Consider the following 20,056-nt stretch of genomic DNA (forward strand, 5'->3'; position numbering starts at 1 on the left):
AAAATATGTTCTCCTTATTTTACCCTACCTGTCATGAGAGACAAACTTAATCTCATGAGTGGGGAGGTCAGTAACTCCCATAGGTCTTGGGTGTTTAATCCTTAGCGGGCGGGCATGCGCATTCTGGCAGTTTTAGGGCTCGATCATCCTGACAATGGTGCACCTCCAGAAAAAAGGGCAAAAATTAGAAACGGTGCAAACGCGCCAGTCAGCTAACCGGAAGCGAAGTGCCATTTCAGAGAAGAGTCCCAGGTAGGGGACAGGGTGAAGTCCCAATAAGGGAGTCCCAGACAGAAGCAGTGAGAGGCCCCAGTTCAGAAGAAAGAGGAACAGAGAAAGAGGCTCCAAGTAGAAGAAGGACTGCGGTTGGTAGACCATATGTGGTGAGGGTCAGGAGAACCTCTCGCAGTTGAAGAGGATTCTGGAGATGCTCGTGGCCATCGCGAAGGGCTCAGGAGAAGCCCTGGCAATCGAGGAATACAACAGAAGGTTGGTGACTCTGTGCTGTGGGCCATTGGACCAAAGGCAGTCCTTTGGAGCAGTGCTCAGCGTGGCCAAAGAATTGGAGTTATGCTTGTGAGTTGGTGCTTTGAGTGTATAATAGGTAATCCTGGGGACAAAGTCTCGGAAGACTAGATTGAAACCCTGCACGATGTGCTGTCATTGAGACCATCCGAGTTGGAGCGACTTTTAAAGGTGATATCTTTGAGGATGAAGTCTGGAATCCCTCATTTGAGAGAGAGTGAGTTTCAACAAGATTGGTCGAGCCATGGTGTTCATTGACATCTTGGTGGGTTGTTGGCAAATCTATAGAATCTGCCTTGGTTACATTGCCGTTTATTGTGCTGTTGTGTGTTCAACCCCAGTTTGCTTGTTGCTTGTGGGGCAGCACAGTGGGTAGCACTGTTGCTCCACTTCCGGTTAGCTGACTGGCTTGTTTGCACCGTTTCTAATTTTTTGCCCTTTTTTACGGAGGTGCACCATTGTCAGGATGATCGAGCCCTAAAGCCAGAATGTGCATGCCCACCCGCTAAGGATGAAACGCCCCAAGACCTATGGGAGTTACTGACCTCCCCACTCAATGTCGCCAGGGGTCCCAGGTTCGATTCCCGGCTTAAGTCATTGACTGTACGGAGTCTGTACGTTCTCCCTGTGTCTGCGTGGGTTTCCTCCGGGTGCTCCGGTTTCCTTCCACAAGTCCCGAAAGACGTGCTATTGTTAGGTAATTTGGACATTCTGAATTCTCTCTCTTGTATACCTGAACAGGTGCCGGAATGTGGCAACTAGGGGCTTTTCACAGTAACTTCATTGCAGTGTTAATGTAAGCCTACTTGTGACAATAAAGATTATTTAAAAAAATTAAAAAAAATTCCCATGTATCTCCTATTAATCCTGAATGTAAATTGTTCTATCTTTCTGGCCTGCTTGTTCAAACTGGTGGAATCTTGTAGCTTTATTTTTTTTAAGCAAGTGTCTTGAATCTCAAACCTTGCCTACTTCAGACAAAATATTATTTGTCCTGAACCGGATCTTACCAAAAACTTGGGGTCAACAATTTCAGCTTCACTTGACTTTCTATATTCAAAGGAGAACAATTCCATTTCTCTACAAGTTCTGTACCTCTGATACCATTCTAGCAAATGTCCTCTGCCCTCAAGGTCAATTAACCTTCCTAAAATCCGATGGCTGGAACTTGATAGTAATCTGGCAAAGGCCTGACCAATTTCTTTCACAAATGTGGTTAGCTTCGATGGGCCTTTTGTTTGACAAGGACCACTTTGGGCCGGCGGGCCCATCTCCATGCCGTAGATTTTATAAACTTCCTTGCTGTTTGTATTCTGTTCATCCATTCATAAAGCCAAATATCTATTTGCTTTTAAAACAGTGTTCTTTGTTTGTCCTGCCTCCTTCAAAGATTGGTGTGCATACATGCTGAGGATCTCTGGCCATGTACTTTCTTTAAAACTGTGCCATTTAAATTATCAGTTCAAGTCAATTTTAATTTGCCTGATCAATATTCTGATGCTGGGTCTGATTACAAACTAGACTTATGTTTTCATTGGAAGGACCACTTTGGTAGCTTAATTGATTAATTCACAGCCTGGAGTAAAATGGGGGAAGACAGTCCCGGCAGGTCCTATTTTTTATTTCCCTTGTTTTGAGTTAATTTCTCAGTTGGGACGAAAATACAATTAAATTTGGCATTCCTGTGCTAAGATGACAAAATATCAACCAGGGTTTCTAAAATGCTTGCCATCCAGTGAACATGGGTGTAAAGTGAGGACAGGAATGTGCTTGGCTGTGATATCCACAATATCAAACTACCTGTTCATTGTTTAAACTCCCACATGGAAATATCTCATGGTGAATGTCTTTACACGTGTCCCTGTGGAAACAGATGTTAAGGAAAGAGCAATCACCAAGCGCCTTGTTTGTGTGTTTATTGATAATTCGCCTGAAGTGTGGCTTCTTGCAGAGCCTGGTGAAATATGACGCCTGCTGACCATGTAATCTGTACTTGAGCATGAGTCAGTACCTTTATGCAAAAAAAATGGCAAAGAAAAGATTTGGAGGAAAGAAAACTTGAGCTATGTGAAATAAATGTGTTTGTGTTCCCTTGTGAACAAGGCTACTTTTCCCTGATCCCAGTAGCCTCAGTTTCACTGATGGGAAAGAGATCAGTAACATCAGAAGGGATTTCCTGAAAAATAAATTGAGACAGTGTGATCATAACATTTCCTGAAACTGAAGTGTGAAAATCATCTGCATGAGTGTCATGGAAATGGTGGAGGTAAGGAACAAGAGAAAAAATGAGAGAGTTTATGCATGTGGCTACTTTCAAGAACTGTAGTAGCCTGTTCCGTACGCCACCCCCGCTTGTTGTAGAAATGATATACTAGAATTATTGCTGATTACTTAATTCTTTCAGTACATCTGGTTTTCTCTGATCCACAGGTCAGGGAGGACATGCGTATCTTAAAGAGTGGTTATGGTGGGCTGGACTGTTGTCAAGTAAGTACTGCAGCAATGTGGATTCTCTCAAGAAATACCCATTTCCTACATTTTTCTTTGTTGCAGACAAACTGCACTGATTTCCTCTTGCCACCCACCTGTTTTCCAATCCCTCAGCTTTTGTGATCCAATTTACTAATAATAAACTCAAGTTTGGATTGACTCAGAAGTTAAGTTTATTTTCCACATTCAAAACCCGAGGGACGGAGTGTTTGCAACGTATTTTCAAAACAGACATACGTGCGCATGCAGTCAGTAAGGGGGTGGGGGGGGGGGGGTGCAAATTTGGAAATTATTTTCCAGAACAAGGATATTCACTAAAATGTTGAAATGGGTACGCAGCAACTGGGCTGGTTCAGTAGGCAATTGGTGCAAAATCTTCCAGCAGAGACAGTTTCGAGATGCAGGCTGCTGTTCTGCCTCGATGGGCCAGCTCCTTGGTGGCTCACCAGTTTGATGTTAGAACAGTGGAGAGACTAGTTCTCAAACGCATGTATGGATTTCAAAATGGTCAATGGAGTCATATGACCTTCCATCTCCACAATGACTTCAAATCTTGATGTTTATCCAATGCCTGCCATTGGCTTTGATTTAGGGCTGATAATGTCCCAATCATTAGTTGTTGAAAGAGATGCCACCTATCTTGAAGGTCTGACGTTTGGGGAAACCATTGTCGCGGCAGACCCACTGACTCTGCCAGCAAGATGAGCCGGTCAGATGCAAATGACATCCCCTTTGGTCAATTTGACATGGATATGGACAGTCCATGATATGTCTACAGCTCTCGAGGCATAACGAGGATTTGCTGGTCTTTGTGATTGCGAGGAGTCTGCACAATAAGGTGTGAGATTCCAGAAACTGAGAAAATAGTGATTGTCCTGTGAGGAGAGATTGAATAGACTGGGTCTAATTCCTTGCGTTGAGAAGAATGAAATATAGAAATTATGCAAGGGCTTGACAAGGGCAGCACAGTAGCTCAAGTAGATAGCACGGTGGCTTCACAGCACCAGGATCCCAGGTTCGATTCTCCGCTGGGTCACTGTCTGTGCGGAGTCTGCATGTTCTCCCCGTGTCTGCGTGGGCTTCCTCCGGATGCTCCAGTTTCCTCCCAGTCCAAAGACGTGCAAGTTAGGTGGATTGGCCATGGTAAATTACCCTTAGTGACCAAAAAGGTTAGATGGGGTTATTTAATTACGGGGATCGGGCGGAAGTGAGGGCTTAAGTGGGTCGGTGCAGACTCGATGGGCTGAATGGCCTCCATCTGCACTGTATGTTCTATGTTCTAGGACAGTATTCTCCTGGCTAGAGAGTCTAGATGTTAAGTCACAGTCTCAGAATAAGAGGTTAGCCATTTAGGGCTGAGATTTTAAAAAAATGTATTCTTTCAGGGGATGTGGGCACCGCTGACAAGGTCAGCATTTTTCCCATCCCTAATTGCTCTTAAATTGTGTGGCTTGCACGGTAGCATTGTGGATAGCCCAATTGCTTCACAGCTCCAGGGTCCCAGGTTCAATTCCCGGCTTGGGTCACTGTCTGTGTGGAGTCTGCACGTTCTCCCCGTGTGTGCGTGGGTTTCCTCCGGGTGCTCCGGTTTCCTCCCACAGTCCAAAGATGTGCAGGTTAGGTGGATTGGCCTTGCAAAATTGCCCTTAGTGTTGGGTGGTGTTACTGGGTTATGGGGATAGGGTGGAGGTGTGGGCTTGGGTAGGGTGCTCTTTCAAAGAGCCGGTGCAGACTCAATGGGCCGAATGGCCTCCTTCTGCACTGTAAATTCTATGATCCATGATTGCTGGGCCATTTCATAGACTCGAGCCAACCACATCGTTGTAGGTCTGGAGACTGTGTAGGCCAGACCGGGTAAGACAGAATGGCAGATTTCCTTCCCCAAAGGACATGAGTGAACCAAATGATTCTTTCCAAAAATTGATTATATTTGTCATTGTAACCATTATTGAGACTAGCTTTTATTAATTGAATTCAAATTGTACCAACTGTCACCGTGTCCTCTGAGCATTAGCCTGGGCCTCTGAGTTACTAGTCCAACGACATTACCATGATGCCACTACCGCCCCCCCCCCCCCCCCCCACACACACACCCTCCCCAAACTGCAAACTGAGATGAGGAGAAATGTCTTCACTCCAAGGGTTGTGAATCTTTGCAATTTTCTACAATAGAGGGCTGTGGATGCTCAATTAATGTATGTTGAAGTCAGAGATCAACACATTTTTGGATGCTAAGGGAATTGGGGGGGTATCGAAATAGTATAGGAGGTTATAACTGAGTGTGAATTTTTAAAAAAAGTTAGAGTACCCAATTCTCTTTCCCCCCCCCCCCCCCCCCCCCCCCCCAATTAAGGGACAATTTATAATTTTTATTAGTGTCGCAGTTAGGCTTACATTAATATTGCAATGAAGTTACTGGAAAAGCCACTAGTTGCCACCCTCCGACGCCTGTTCGGGTACACTGAGCGAGAATTCAGAATGTCCAATTCACCTAGCAAGCAGGTCTTTCAGGACTTGTGGGAGGAAACCCACGCAGACACGGGGAGAATGTGCAGACTCTGAACAGACAGTGACCCAAGCCGGGAATCGAACCTGGGTCCCTGTGTGCCATGTGAAGCTGTGAAGCCATGGTGCTAACTGCTGTGCTACGTGGGTCAATCCACCTACCAGGCACCTCTTTGGGTTGTGGGGGTGAGACCCACGCAGACATGGGAGAATGTGCAAACTCCACACAGACAGTGACCCGGGGCTGGGATTGAACCCGGGTCCTCAGTGCCGTGAGGCAGCAGTGCTAACCACTGCGCCATCCCCTAACCGAGATGGAATATTAGCCATGATCATCCTGAATGGTCAGCTGGCACAAGTGGTCAGCTGGCACGAGGGTCCGAATAGACTACTGATTTATTTCTTATATTCTTATTCCTGAAATATTCCATAGGCAACCTCCAGTATTTTGCCAAATATCTATTCTTCAGTTGAATTTGTCAGTTGGCACTAGGCGAGTTACTCACGAGCCAGTGCAGACATGACTGGCTAAAAGGCTCTGTCCGTTTCCCCGCTCGTGCACTTCAGCACTGTTGGATAGTTACCCGGAACCCTGCATGATTGTCTCATTTCTAACCCAGGATTGCTAAGGAAAGTTGAAATATCTGTAAAACTAACTAACCCAAGGTCAACTAAATTAGCAAAAACAAACATCTTGGATTAAGTTGGTCAGCTACTTAGCCCAGCTGGTGCCAACTTGAAACTATTTTACTAAAAAGGGTTAATACTATACATTAGATAAAAGCAAATTACTGCGGATGCTGGAATCTGAAACAAAAGAGAAAATGCTGGAAAATTTCAGCAGGTCTGGCAGCATCTGTAGGGAGAGAAAAGAGCTAACGTTTCGAGTCCGATGACTCTTTGTCAAAGCTTGTCAAAGCTAACAAACCGAGAAAGTGGGAAATATTTATACTGTGGAGTGAGAATGAAAGATGAGTCATAGCCACAGAAACCCAGGGAAACCGGGTGCTAATGGCCACAGAAACCAAGGGGAAAGAGAGGACAAAAGATGTGAAAGGTTAAACAGCAGGGAAACTAACATCAGAGGATGAACTGTAGATGTGGGGGGAGGGGAAGGGGGAAGCAAAGAGGAGAAAGATGAAGGAAAGGTGGATAAGATTGTGGGTTGGGGGGGGGGGTAAATTAAATTTATATTAAGAAAGAAATGGTAAAAGACAGTTATAATGAAATGAAAACAAATGGGTCGAGGTGGGGTAGAGCTGATCATCTGAAGTTGTTGAATTCGATGTTCAGGCCGGAAGGCTGTAGCGTGCATAACCGGAAGATGAGATGTTGTTCCTCCAGTTTGCGTTGCGCTTCACTGGAACATTGCAGCAGGCCAAGAACAGACATGTGGGCATGGGAGCAGTGTCTTTTGTTAAAATGGCAAGCAGCGGGAAGGTCAGGGTCCTGAATGCGCACAGACCGAAGATGCTCAGCAAAGCAATCACTCAGTCTGCGTTTGGTCTCTCTGATATAGAGGAGACCACATTGGGAGCAGCGAATGCAGTAGACCAAATTGGATGAGATGCAAGTGAAACGCTGCTCAACCTGGAATGAGTGTTTTGGGCCTGGGTGTTAAGCATGGAAGCGGTAAAGGGGCAGGTGTTACACCTTCTGCGATTTCATGGGAAGGTGCCATGGGTGATGGGAGAGATACTGGGTATGGTGGAGGAGTGGACTAGATTGTCTCGGAGGGAACGGTCTTTGCAGAATGCTGACAGAGGGAGTGAAGGAAAGATGTGTTTGGTGGTGGCATCAAGCTGGAGTTGGCGAAAATGGCAGAGGATTATGCTTTGCATAAGGAGGCTGGTGGGATGAAATGTGAGAACGAGGGGGACTCTCTCCTTGTTCTGGGAGGGAGTGGAGGGGGCGAGGGTAGTGGCGTGGGAGATGGACCGCACACTGTTGAGGGCCCTGTCCACAACTGTAGGTGGGAAATCACGGTTGAGGAAGAAGGAACACATTTTGGAAAGTGGCATCATGGGAACAAATGCGAAGGAGTTGAGAGAAAGGTGTAGGGTGCGAAGAGCTGTAGTCCAGATAGCTGTGGGAGTCAGTGAGCTTGTAGTGGATAGTCTATTGCCGGAAATGGAAACCGAAAGATCAAGGAAGGGAAGGGAAGTGTCTGAGATGGACCAGGTGAAAGTGGTGGAGGGGTGGAAACTGGAAGCGAAGTTGATGAATTTTTACAGGTCCGGGCGAGAGCATGACGCGGCACCAAAATAGTCATCAATGTATCGGTAAAGGAGTTGTGGGAGGGGGCCCGGATAGGCATGGAACAAGGAATGTTCCACATACCCTATAAAAAGACAGGCGTAGCTAGGACCCATGCGGGTACCCATTGCTACACCTTTGATTTGGAGAAAGTGAGATGAGTTAAAGAAGTTGTTGAGAGATAGAACAAGTTCAGCCAGGCGGAGGAGAGTGGTGGTGGATGGGAATTGTCCGGGCCTCTTTTCGAGAAAGAAGCGAAGAGCTCTCAGGCCATCGTAGTGTGGGATGGACAGTTTCCCTGCTGTTTGACCTTTCACATCTTTTGTCCTCTCCGGGAACTGCCATTAACACTCTTTCACCTTGGTTTCTGTGGCCATTAGCATCCGGTTTCCCTGGGTTTCTGTGGCTATGACTCATCTTTCATTCTCACTCCACAGTATAAATATTTCCCACTTTCTCTGTCTGTTAGCTTTGACAAAGGGTCATCGGACTCGAAACGTTAGCTCTTTTCTCTCCCTACAGATGCTGCCAGACCTGCTGAGATTTTCCAGCATTTTCTCTTTTGTAATACTATACGTTGTTGTGGTCATTTGTAGTGCAGCTTTAGGAGTTGTGTTAGACACTGAAAATGTTCTAATTGAACCTGGATTCTTATCAAGACATGGCTCAATGATTGTTCACAAATTAAATATTGTTTGAATTTAGCTGGTGTAATTTATGGTTGTAAACGAAAGAGCTCTGCATGTTATTGTAAAATTTCTTTTCATACCGTTCTGTGCCAAGGATTTAACAATTTGAAGCCAAACTGAGTTTTTATGATTGCCATTGCTATTTTGGTTTGGCCTTTTGAGTCACAAGGTTCCAGGTTCAAGTCCAGAGCTTGAGTACAAAAATCAAGGCCAACACTCCAGTGCAGTAATGATGGAGTGCTGCATTGTTGAAATTGCCACCTTTTTAATCGGACGTTAAACCACGCCCTATCTGCCATCTTGGATATGCAAAAGATTCCATGGCAAATTTTTGAAGAATAACAGGGGAGTTATCCTCGGTGTCCTGGCGATATTTATCCCTCCATCTATTTCACAGAAACAGATTATCTGGGCATTATCATCTTGTGGTTTGTAGGCGATTGCTGAGTGCAAATTGGTTGCTGCCTCCTACATCGGAACAGATATACACTTCAAAAGTATTTAATTGTTTATAAAGCGCATTGAGCCATGGAAAGTGCTAAAATAATACAAGTCTTTCTACATGAGGACAGATCAGTATGTCCCCCAGCATGTTCTGTTCTGTATCCACCTAGAGATATAAATACTTTGCCTTTGTGTATTAGAAATGTTACACAAACTCCGTGACAGGCTCCATACCCTGGTTTGAATGGAATACTTGCACCAAATGCTTTTTCACAGCGATTCAGTGTGATTTTGTTAAATACTAACGTCCTTTATACAGACAGTGCTGAAATCAAATTGTGAATTAGAAAAAAAGGCGTCAAGAGTTTTAACCGGGTTCTTTACCTCTTCTTGCAGTGGGTGCTGGCGAAGCTGCTAACTTTGCTGCATATGCCTTTGCTCCAGCCACATTAGTGACCCCGTTGGGAGCTCTTAGTGTCCTTGTAAGGTAAGAATATTGATGTGGGACATCAGAGAAAATAGGAAATAACAAATCTCGGTATAAAATAGTCCAAAATATGACCCCAAGCAACAAAATACCAAATTGCAACTTGTGGTGTTTCCAGATGAACACCTCCCTCGCTGGAGGTTTTGGGGAAAGCGGGCAGCATAATCAAAGACCCCTCCCTCCCGACTTACTCACTCTTCCAACTCTTCCATTGGTCAGGAAATACAAAGGTCTGAGAACACGCACGAACAGAGTCAAAAACAACTTCTTCTCCGCTGTTGCCAGACTCCTAAACGACCCTCTTATGGACTGACCTGATTAATACTACGCTCCTGTATGCTTCACCCAATGCCGGTGTCTATGTATTTACATTGTGTACCTGGTGTTGCCCTATTATGTATTTTCTTTTTCTTTTCTTTTCATGTACTAAATGATTTGTTTGAGCTTCTCGCAGAAAAATATTTTTCACTGTACCTTGGTACACATGACAATAAACAAACAAATCCAAATCCAACAAATCCATCTCCTTCGAAGCAAGGCACAAATTATAGACCATCTCTGCAGCGAAACTTGAGAAGTCTGAGTTTGGGACAGACTGGATACTGATCCACACTCATTCAGGTTGGAATTGTCCATGCTTCTTGAGCATAAAATTCCCCAAATCATGGATGAAATTTAATTAATTTTAAAACATGTTGGAACATATGCATACAGGAACTTTGTGTCTCTAGCAAATGTAAACTGTTTGCTATTATTCTGTATCCAATCACTGTTAAGTAGTTAACAAACTCAGTTAAATATCACCTAAAAGGCATCTGGTTACAGGTACAAACTATTCATTGGTGGGACTGCATTTATGTGTGTCAATTTTGGAAGAAACAATGTTCCCTTCTTGCACCTTACTTTAGTATTTCAGCAATGTACTAGACATCTGTCATCAGACAAAACAAGCGATAACTAACTTCAGCAGTCGCACAAGCCAGCATGTAAGACAAGCAGTGGGGCAGGTTCTTGTTTGATGTCTCCTGTCCTGTAGTGCTAGGGCAGTTCAGTGTTGAGCAATTATTGAGCTTCAATTGTAATCCAATAACTGTGGCTACATGTTGTAGCTTGTGTCTACCTTAATATCTAATCTATTTCAAACATGATGTTTACATTATTTTATGTGTTGGGTTTTCTGTTTCCACAGTGCTGTTTTGTCATCTTACTTTCTGAATGAGAGACTTAATCTCCATGGCAAACTTGGTTGTTTTCTAAGTATCATTGGTTCAACTGTGATGGTAATACATGCACCACAAGAGGAAGAGGTGGAAACCATACATGAAATGGCCGTTAAACTCAAAGATCCAGGTACTACACAACTTCCATGTTCTAGTTCCTTTATATGGCAGTAATTTAAATAAGGCACAACCGTGGCTCAGAGAAATGCACTGTTACCTCTGAGACAGAAAGTTGAGAGTTCAAGGTCCAACTCAGTGGCCATCATACCCACGGTTCAATTTTTTAACCTATCCTCTCCGGTTTCTGAGCCTGCCAGGGCAGTGAAACAGCACTTATCAAAGTTGCCAATGACATCCATTGTGTTTGTGGTGCATAATCCCTCCCTATCCTTCTCGATCTCTCTGCAGCTTTTGACATGACTGACCAAACCATCCTCCTTGAACATGACCTACATCATCCAAATGAGTGGAACTGTCCTCACTTGGTTCTATTATCATATAGCTAATCGTAGTATGAGAATCTCCTGCAGTGTTTTCTCTTCACACACCTGTTACTTCTGGAATCCCTCAAGGATTTATTCATGGCCCCATCTATTTATCATCTACGTGCAGCCCGAGCGACATTGTCTGCTACCAAAACATTAGATTTTGTGTGGTACTAAGGACACTCAGCTCTACATCAGTATCACCTCTCAACTTCTCTGCTACATCTGATTTGGCACAATGCTTGTTCAACATGTTGGAATAATAGAAATGTCCTCCAGTTAAATATTGGGGACATCAAAGCCATTTCCCCCTCTTGACACTGCAGGCTCCATTTCCTAGCCATCAGTTCCATCTCTCTGCATCTGTCTGAAGCTGAATCAAACTGGTTGCAATCCTGGTGTCTTGTGTGACCCTCAGCTGAGCTTCTGAACCATATACTCCCCAACAATATGGTACGGCACAGTGACACAGTGGTTAACACTGCTGCCTCACAGCACCAGGGACCTAGGTTCAATTCCAGCTTTGGGTGACTGTGGAGTTTGCACTTTCTCCCGGTGTCTGTGTGGGTTTCCTCTGAGTGCTCCGGTTTCACAGAGGAGCAGAGGGTGAAGGTGCTCTTTCGGAGGATTGGTGCAGACATGATGGCGTGAATGGCTCCCTTCTGCACTTTAGGGATTCTGTGATTATACAAGACCACCTGCTTCGAAATATTGCACGTCCTAGCTCTACTTCATCTGATATTGAAGTTTTCAGCCATGCTTACGTTAGCTCCAGACTCAATCATTCTGATGTTTACCCAGCTGGCCTCCCATCTTTCACCCTCTGTAAACTTACAAAAGGATTCCAATTCTACAAAACCTGTTTTTCCTCATTTCTGTAAATGTTGTTCTGTGAAATACTGAAAGCATGCTAATAACATTGGTAATAACGCATATTTTGCCATGGCACTTTTGACGTATGAATAGCAGTGATGTGGGCTGATATGCATCTTCATTTCACACCCTCCACACTGCCTACTGATTTAATTTGTTTTGATAGGAACTGAGGAAACATTTTTTGACCGTATGTATGAGTCCCGACATTGCAGATTTTTAAACTTTCACTTTAGGTAAATGCAGAATTATGCCATTCTCCCGGTTTTTTTTTTCTGAGTTTTGCCGCCTCTGTTTTGACAGCGAGCAGACCGGGTGTCTTAAGTCATTACCACAGATGATCTATTAATCCACAATCCTTAGGGTGAGATTTCAGTGTCTTGCCTTGATACAGGCCAATGACTAGAGCTTTTTACATCTGAAGGGGCGATTACTTTATAATTCTGTTGAATGAATTTTCTGTCCTTTGTTTTATCTGCAAATGTAATTATATTAAAATCTCATCCATAGGGGTAGTTTCAGGAAGATTAAAAACCCTAAAATGAAGAATTGTATTGAGGCAGATTCATTTTAAATTGGCAGAAAATGGTTTATTTTTGTGGTTGAAAACCCAGTAGGAGAAGATATGTTATACCCATCATTGTAGGACATCATTTTATGCCTCTAATTTTGCCTTATCGCGGATCTCGGCATGGTATCAGACTGAGGCACTGAATCAAGGCAATCAGCTTCTGCATTCAATTTGCCCTTCAGTTCTATCATTTACCTTTTCTCTATTCCTAATTAAGGAGTGTTGCTATGTCAATTGCCATATTGGGGAAAGGCAATGTTTGGTGTAATTAAACTGTGTGGACCAAAAGATGCTATTCCCAGGGCAGTACGATGGCGCAGTGGGGTAGCCCTGCTGCCTCACGGCGGCGAGGTCTCCGGTTCGATCCCGGCTCTGGGTCACTGTCTGCGTGGAGTTTGCACATTCTCCCCATGTTTGCGTAGGTTTCGCCCCCACAACCCAAAAGATGTGCAGGCTAGGTGGATTGGCCAGGCTAAATTGCCCCTTAATTGGGAAAAAAAGATACTATTCCCCAACATGTGATGAGATAATCTCTGCTGTAGTAGAAATTGAGCTTCGATAATTGGCTGCAGCACCCCAGGACTCCGTGATAAATCAGTCCGAATTCTTGGTTCTGTTTTCCTCTGCGGTCTGGGAGAAAAGAGAGAGAATAAAGAGCCAGGCTGCCTTCCCACCTCCTCTCAAAGCTGAGGAAATCTACTATAGCTTATGTTATAAAGAGAAGAAAAAAACAAATATTGAATTCTCTCAACAGTTTTTTTTTTTTTTCTCTTTCAGGTTTTGTGGTGTTCGCAACTTTTGTCATCATTGTTTCTCTGATTCTTATTTTTGTTGTCGGACCCCGTCATGGGCAGACGAATATTCTGGTTTACATAACCATCTGTTCTGTCATCGGTGCCCTCTCTGTCTCCTGTGTGAAAGGCCTTGGTATTGCTGTTAAGGAACTGTTTGGCGGGAAGCCTGTACTTACCTATTCTCTGTCATGGATCCTTCTGCTGAGCCTTATAGCATGTGTCAGCACTCAAATTAACTACTTAAACAAGGCACTGGATATTTTCAACACATCCTTGGTGACTCCCATTTATTATGTGTTCTTCACGACATCTGTTTTGACATGTTCTGCTATTCTTTTTAAAGAATGGTATCATATGGACAATGACGACATCATTGGCACATTGAGTGGCTTCTTCACCATCATAGTGGGCATCTTTTTGTTGCATGCCTTTAAAGATATCAATTTAACGCTGGCCACATTGCCCGTGTTCATGAGGAAGGAGGAGAAGGGATTTGCTTCCAACGGGGGTGTACATTATGAGCGGTTAGACCACAATGTGGAAAATGAAAGCTGCACTGAGAGTTCAGACATGCACTCCTCTGAGATGGTCTCCTCCAGAAGAAATGGAAACATGATCACCATGTGAGATTCGGATAACAATGTTAACGGATAAAGGAAAAGCACTGCCTTGTCTATAGTAACTCTACCATCATAGTTACCAGAATTGAGCTGCTTGTAAAAGGTAATCTGTGTGGGTGACTTCATTTATTGTAAAGGAGAGTCTCTAGGGCCAACCACTTTTCCATCAGTGTGATTGGGATAGACCAAGGGTTATTAAATTGCATTTTTATTTGCCTTATTTTTCATGGCTCATTTTTTTAACATCGTTTGAATGATGCAACGTGGTTTACATGGTATAAGTGACAATGGGCAAAAATCACCATGTAATAATACACATGCTGACTCATTTTAAATATTTTTTGAAAACAAAACTGTACTTTATGCACTGAGGGTTTTAATTTAAATGTTTGAAATAAAATTGTTTTGGATTCATCTTTTCTTAGTATATGAAATGAAAAATGAAAATCGCTTATTGTCACAAGTAGGCTTCAAATGAAGTTACTGTGAAAAGCCCCTAGTCGCCACATTCCGGCGCCTGTTCGGGGAGGCTGTTACGGGAATTGTATATTTACAATATATTAGCAAGATAAATGGAAAGAAGCTTCAATATTGGGGTAGCGTTCCCCAAATTTACCAGACTCTAATACCTGGAATGGGTGAGTTGTCCTATGAGGAAAGGTTAGACAAGCTCAGCTTGTGGGAGTTTAGAAGAGTAAGGAGCGTCTTGATTGGAGCATCCAAGATCCTGAGGGTGGATGTTGGAGAGTATGTTTCTTCTCATGGGAGAATCTAGAACTAGGGCTCACTGTTTTAAAACTAAGGGGTTGCCCATTTAAAACTGAGATGAGGGGAAATGTGTCCACTCAGGATCGTGAGTCTTTGCCTCCACCACCTTTTCAGGAACAGTTTAAGAGTCTTTGAATCTTTTTTAGGCAGAAGTGGATAGATTCTTGGTAAGCAAAAGGGGTGATAGGTTATATGGGGTTATGTGGAGTTGAGGTTACAATCAGATCCGCCATGATCTTATTGAATGGCAGAGCAGGCTCGAGGGGCCGAGTGGCCTACTCCTGCTCCTTGTTCGTATGCTTATTGAAAATACAGACAAGAACAGTTGCTGCGGTTTTGTCTCCAAGCCGTAGATAAAAAACTAAAAGCAGTCTAACAACTTTAACTTAGTTATGTAGCTATGCTGCAGGGATTAACAAAGGAAAGAATAAATTTGGAAAGACGGGCACAATATGTCATCTCATTTTGGCCGTTTCAATTACAGTTTAAGACGGTGCCTACCTGACACTGTCCCCTTCTATCCAATACAATTAAGTGTCTTATCAATTTCAAAACATAGGAGTAACAACATATCCATCCTAGAATTCACTGACCTAATTGGTAGAAGGAACACTTGTCTGATTTGAGTTTGTTGATGTCAGACCAGCTTTGGCAGTGACTGAATTGATCTCCACATAACCCAGAGAGGAAGTAAATGGACAGCAGATTCAGTGACTCCGGCTGGAATATGTGTATAGAAGGACATAGGTTATAATGGGTTCAAGCTCTAATATGCTATATTATAGTTTAATCTGTCGATATTTTGTACAAAACAAATTCGAGAATCTTTCATCCTGAAAGGAGGCCATTCGGAACATAACAGCTATTCACTTTGTTTCAATTCCCCAGCCTTTCCCTTTCAAAAGCTGTTAAGGGTTCTGGAAAAAGAATCCCTAAGTGTGGCTTTCCATGCCCTAATGATCTTTTACATAAGAACATTTCTCAAATGTTTCCTCTGTTCTTTTGACGTTCTCCTATACTTATGATTCAGTTGAAATAGTTTGTTCTCGATTGCTGGCAGCTACAGTATTTAATTAACTTTGTTATTCAGTAGAAATAGTCCTGTTTTTTCCCCACCGCCCCCCCATCCTTCACTTTTGAAAACCAATCTGAATTGCTGTTCGTCATTTCTGTTCTAATGAATAGAGACTGATTTCCCAGGCTCCTGACATCTTTGGTATTAATCTTAGTAAATCTCAATTTTAGAGATTTCAAAATATCTTACAAACAGAGAAAATAGGAGCAGGAATAAGCCATAGAATTCCTGCAATGCAGGAGGCCATTTGGCCCATCAAGTCTGCACCTACCCTCTGAAAGGGCACTTTACCAAAGCCCACTCCACCACCCTATTCCTGCAACATTGCGCATTGATCATGGCCAATCCACCTAACCTGGATTGCGGGAGGAAACCAAGCAGACATGGGGAGAATGTGCAAACTCCACAGTCAAGGCTGGAATTGAACCCAGGTCCCTGGTGCTGCGAAGCAGCAGTGCTAACCACTGTGCTGTCCTACATACCAGGCCAACATACCATTTGCCTCCTTAACTGCTTGCTGCACCTGCATGCTTCCTTTCAATGACTGGTGTACAAGGACCCTTTTAACATTACCCAATCGATTACCAACTATCTGCCATTCTGTTTTTCCTGCTGCAGTGGATAACATCACATTAATCCACACTACTGCATCTGTCATGTGTTTTCCCACTCTAAATCGCCTCTTTACATTCTCTTCACCACTCTCATTCATATCTAGTTTAGTGTCATCAGCAAACTTGGCATTATTGAATTTGGTTCCCTCATCCAAATCATTGATATTTATTGTAAATAGCTGGGGCCCAGGCATTCATCCCTGCAGGACCTCACGAGTCACCGCCTGCCATTTTGAAAAATACCTATTCTACTCTATTTCCTTCCTCCTAACCAATTCACAATCTATGCCAATATATTACCCCCAATCTCATGTGCTTTAATTTTGTACACTAACCTCTTATATGGGACTTCATCAAAAGCTGTCTGAAAATCCAAATATGATCTACTTGTTCACCTGTATCTATTTTACTCGTTACATCATCAAAAAACTCCAATAGGTTTGTCAAACATGATTTCCCTCGCATAAATCCATGTTATCTTTGTCTAATCCCGTTGATATTTTCTGTGTGTCTTGTTATGACATCCTTTATTTCCCTACCACTGATGTTCGGCTAACTGGTCTGTAATTCCGTTTTCTCTCTCCCTCTTTTAAATAGCAGGATTGCATTTGCCGCACTCCAATCTGTTCCAGAATCTACAGAATTTTGGAAGACTACAATCAACACAACATGGCCATGTCCTTTAGTGCCCTGGGGATTTATTGGCTCTCAGCCCCAATAATTTCTCCACTTTAAAAAAAATAAAAAAATATTTACTTAAATTCCTCCTTCTCAATAGACCCTTGCTCCTTAGCATTTCTGGGATGTTCTGTGTCTTCCCTGAAGACAGAACTTTTATATTAAAAAAAAATGGCCAATCTTTTTTTCTAATTAAGGGAGAATATTAGTGTGGTCAATCCACCTACATTGCACATTTGAGGGTTGGGGGGGGTGAGACCCACGTTGACAAAGAGAATGTGCAATCTCCACAGGGACAGTGCCCCAGGACCAGGATTGAACCTGGGTCCTCAGTGCTGTGAGGCAGCAGTGTTAACCATTGCACCACCCTCCCTAAAGACTAACTAAAGTAGTTGTTTAATTGCTCTGCCATTTCCTTGTTCTCAATTTTAAATTCTTCCCTTTCAGACTGTAAGGAACCTACATTTTCCTACACTTGTCTTTCTATTTTTGCATATTTCTGCTGACTTTAGCAACAATACATTGTAATTGCTGCAAAAAGAGACATGCTGTTGAAGCTTTTTGTCTTGCATTCATTAGGACAGTTAGTAAGGAGTTAAAAAAAAAAATCATTTTTACAGGATGTGGGCTTGGTGGGGGGAGGCCAGTATTTGTTGCCCATCTCTAATTGCCCTTGAGGTGGGGGTGATCTGCCTCCTTGAACTGCTGCAGTCCATGTGGTACACCCACAGTGCTATTGAGGGAGTGGAGGCCATTCGGCCCATCGAGTCTGCATCGGCCCTTGGAAAGAGCACCCCGTCCATCCTATCCCCGTAACCCAGTACCCCACCCAACCTCCTTGGACAATAAGTGGAATTTAGCATGGCCAATATACCTAAACTGCACATCTTTGGAATGTGGGAGAAAACCGGAGCACCTGGAGGAAACCCACGCAGACACAGGGAGAACGTGCAGACTTCGCAGACAGTGACCCAAGCCCGGAATTGAACCTGGGACCCTGGAGCTGTGAAGCAACTGTGCTAACCACTGTGCAACCGTGCCATCCTCCCTGCTGCCTGGTTAATTGGCAAATGGGCGCTGATTGGTAGAGGAATTGCTGTGGAGAACACACCAGAGAACAGTTGCCCCAAGCTTTTGTTCAATTGAAAAAGGTGCAATGTGTGGACATGCTCCTCCTGTCTACAAAGGACAGGGCCCTGTGTGAATAAAAATAATTTTCTAGAAAATGTAGTGTAGATTTGTTCATGCAGACTCGGTGGGCAGAAGGGCCTCTTCTATACTGTATGACTTGATATGAGACATTGTGGTAATCAAAAATAAATTCCAATAATTGTGGTGTGGAACACCAGCCAAAGGCAGTGTCTGAACTATATACAAACACTCCAGTTATGTTTTGAATGAAGTGTTGCTCATTTCTGCCCCCCAATTGAATCTATGTGCCCTGAAGTATAATTTGGTTACAAGAGAAGTGCAGAGTGTAATACTACGAAAGGAGATTTAAGGTAGAGCTAATCAAACCCAAATGCTATTTTTCAGTCTTAATGCTTGTGCCACAGTCCAACTTGGAAGCTTTAACACTTTAGATATTTTGAGATAATCTCTTAAAATTAAGGTGATGCAGTCAATGAGAAACAGGTACTAGTTGATCAGTGCACATCAAGGCATTGTGAAGGATGAGTCATGGGCAACAAATCTAGTTAGATATTTTTGGGTGGATAGAGCTGTCAACAGATAGTGTTGTGATGAACATCCATAAGGTATGTCATAAAAGTCCTGCACAGAGATTAACAAAAATGAACACGCAGAATTGGATGTAACTGTGACATCGGACAGTAATTAGCAGGGAGGTAGTTAACAGGTTTCACCATATAGTTATTGATCTGGATGAAAGCACAGAGAATTTTCATCCAGGTTTGAAGATGACATTAAATTACAAAGCACGTGGGGTGGGACAGACCAGACCTACCATTCCTGCTACGGGACGCAGGCCAGAGGAGTAGCCACACTAGTGGACGATGTTTACGTGACAAGGACGGTTACGGGGGGGGTGGGGTGGTACGTCATGGTCAGTGTTGCCCTAGACAGGGCACCGATAGTCCTCAATGTGTATGCTCTCAACTGGGATGACACAGAATTTATAAAGACCATGATGTTAACAGACTCGCTGACGAGGGACATGCTGGCACAAGCCTCAATCTCACTCATATCTAAAAAAGACAAAGTCACAACAGAATGCGGTTCCTACAGATCCATTTCACTACTAAATGTAGATGCCAAAATCCTAGCCAAGAGGCTAGAGAACTATGTACCAGCGGTGATCACAAAAGACCAAACGGGCTTTGTCAAAAGTAGACAGCTAACATTGAACATCAGACGCCTGCTGAATATGATCATGACCTCATCTGGGGAGAGAAGACTGGAGGTGATAGTCTCCCTAGACGCAGAAAAGGCCCTTCGACAAAACGGACCTCAGAGATACTGGAACAGGATTTGCCACCTGGGTGAAACTCCTATGTAACACCCCCATGGTGAGCGTATGGACAAATATCACCAGCTCCCAGTACTTACAACTGCACAGCGGCATGAGGCAGAGATGCCCATTATCCCCGTTGCTGTTGGCGCTAGCGATCATGCTCAGAACAGCAAAGAACTGGAAAGGGATCCAAAGAGGAAGCAGCGAGCATAGTCTAGCTCTATGCGGATGATTTGCTCAGCTACATCTCAAACCCACAAAGCAGTATGGAAGGAATCATCGCATTCCTGAAAGAGTGGTGGCTTCTCAGGCGACAAACTCAACATGAGCAAAATTGAGATCTTCCCGGTGAACCCGCAAGGGGGACGGACACAGCGGGTGGGCCTGCTGTTTAAACAGGCCTGGCACAAATTCCGCTACAGTGGGGATCAAAATCGCTCATGACTGGACCGGGGTCCACAAATTAAACTTGACCAGCAGAGATGGGAC

The 20,056-nt window shown here is 43.6% G+C and overlaps 1 protein-coding gene across 7 annotated transcripts in view; it reads left to right on the forward strand.

Moving 5' to 3' along the window:
• nipa2 (NIPA magnesium transporter 2) overlaps positions 1–14,374 on the forward strand; it is a 79,770-nt gene extending 65,396 nt beyond the window's left edge. For all 7 annotated transcript variants that reach the window (XM_072477246.1, XM_072477249.1, XM_072477248.1 and 4 more), the window contains 4 exons: positions 2,956–3,012; positions 9,306–9,396; positions 10,586–10,746; positions 13,323–14,374. In XM_072477246.1, the coding sequence (XP_072333347.1) occupies positions 2,956–3,012; positions 9,306–9,396; positions 10,586–10,746; positions 13,323–13,966 (953 nt within the window). In that variant the 3' untranslated portion in view covers positions 13,967–14,374. The remainder of the gene's footprint in view (positions 1–2,955; positions 3,013–9,305; positions 9,397–10,585; positions 10,747–13,322) is intronic.
• Positions 14,375–20,056: the final 5,682 nt, after the last annotated feature.

This window comes from Scyliorhinus torazame, chromosome 15 (genome assembly GCF_047496885.1).
Source record: "Scyliorhinus torazame isolate Kashiwa2021f chromosome 15, sScyTor2.1, whole genome shotgun sequence".
Lineage (NCBI taxonomy): Eukaryota > Metazoa > Chordata > Chondrichthyes > Carcharhiniformes > Scyliorhinidae > Scyliorhinus > Scyliorhinus torazame.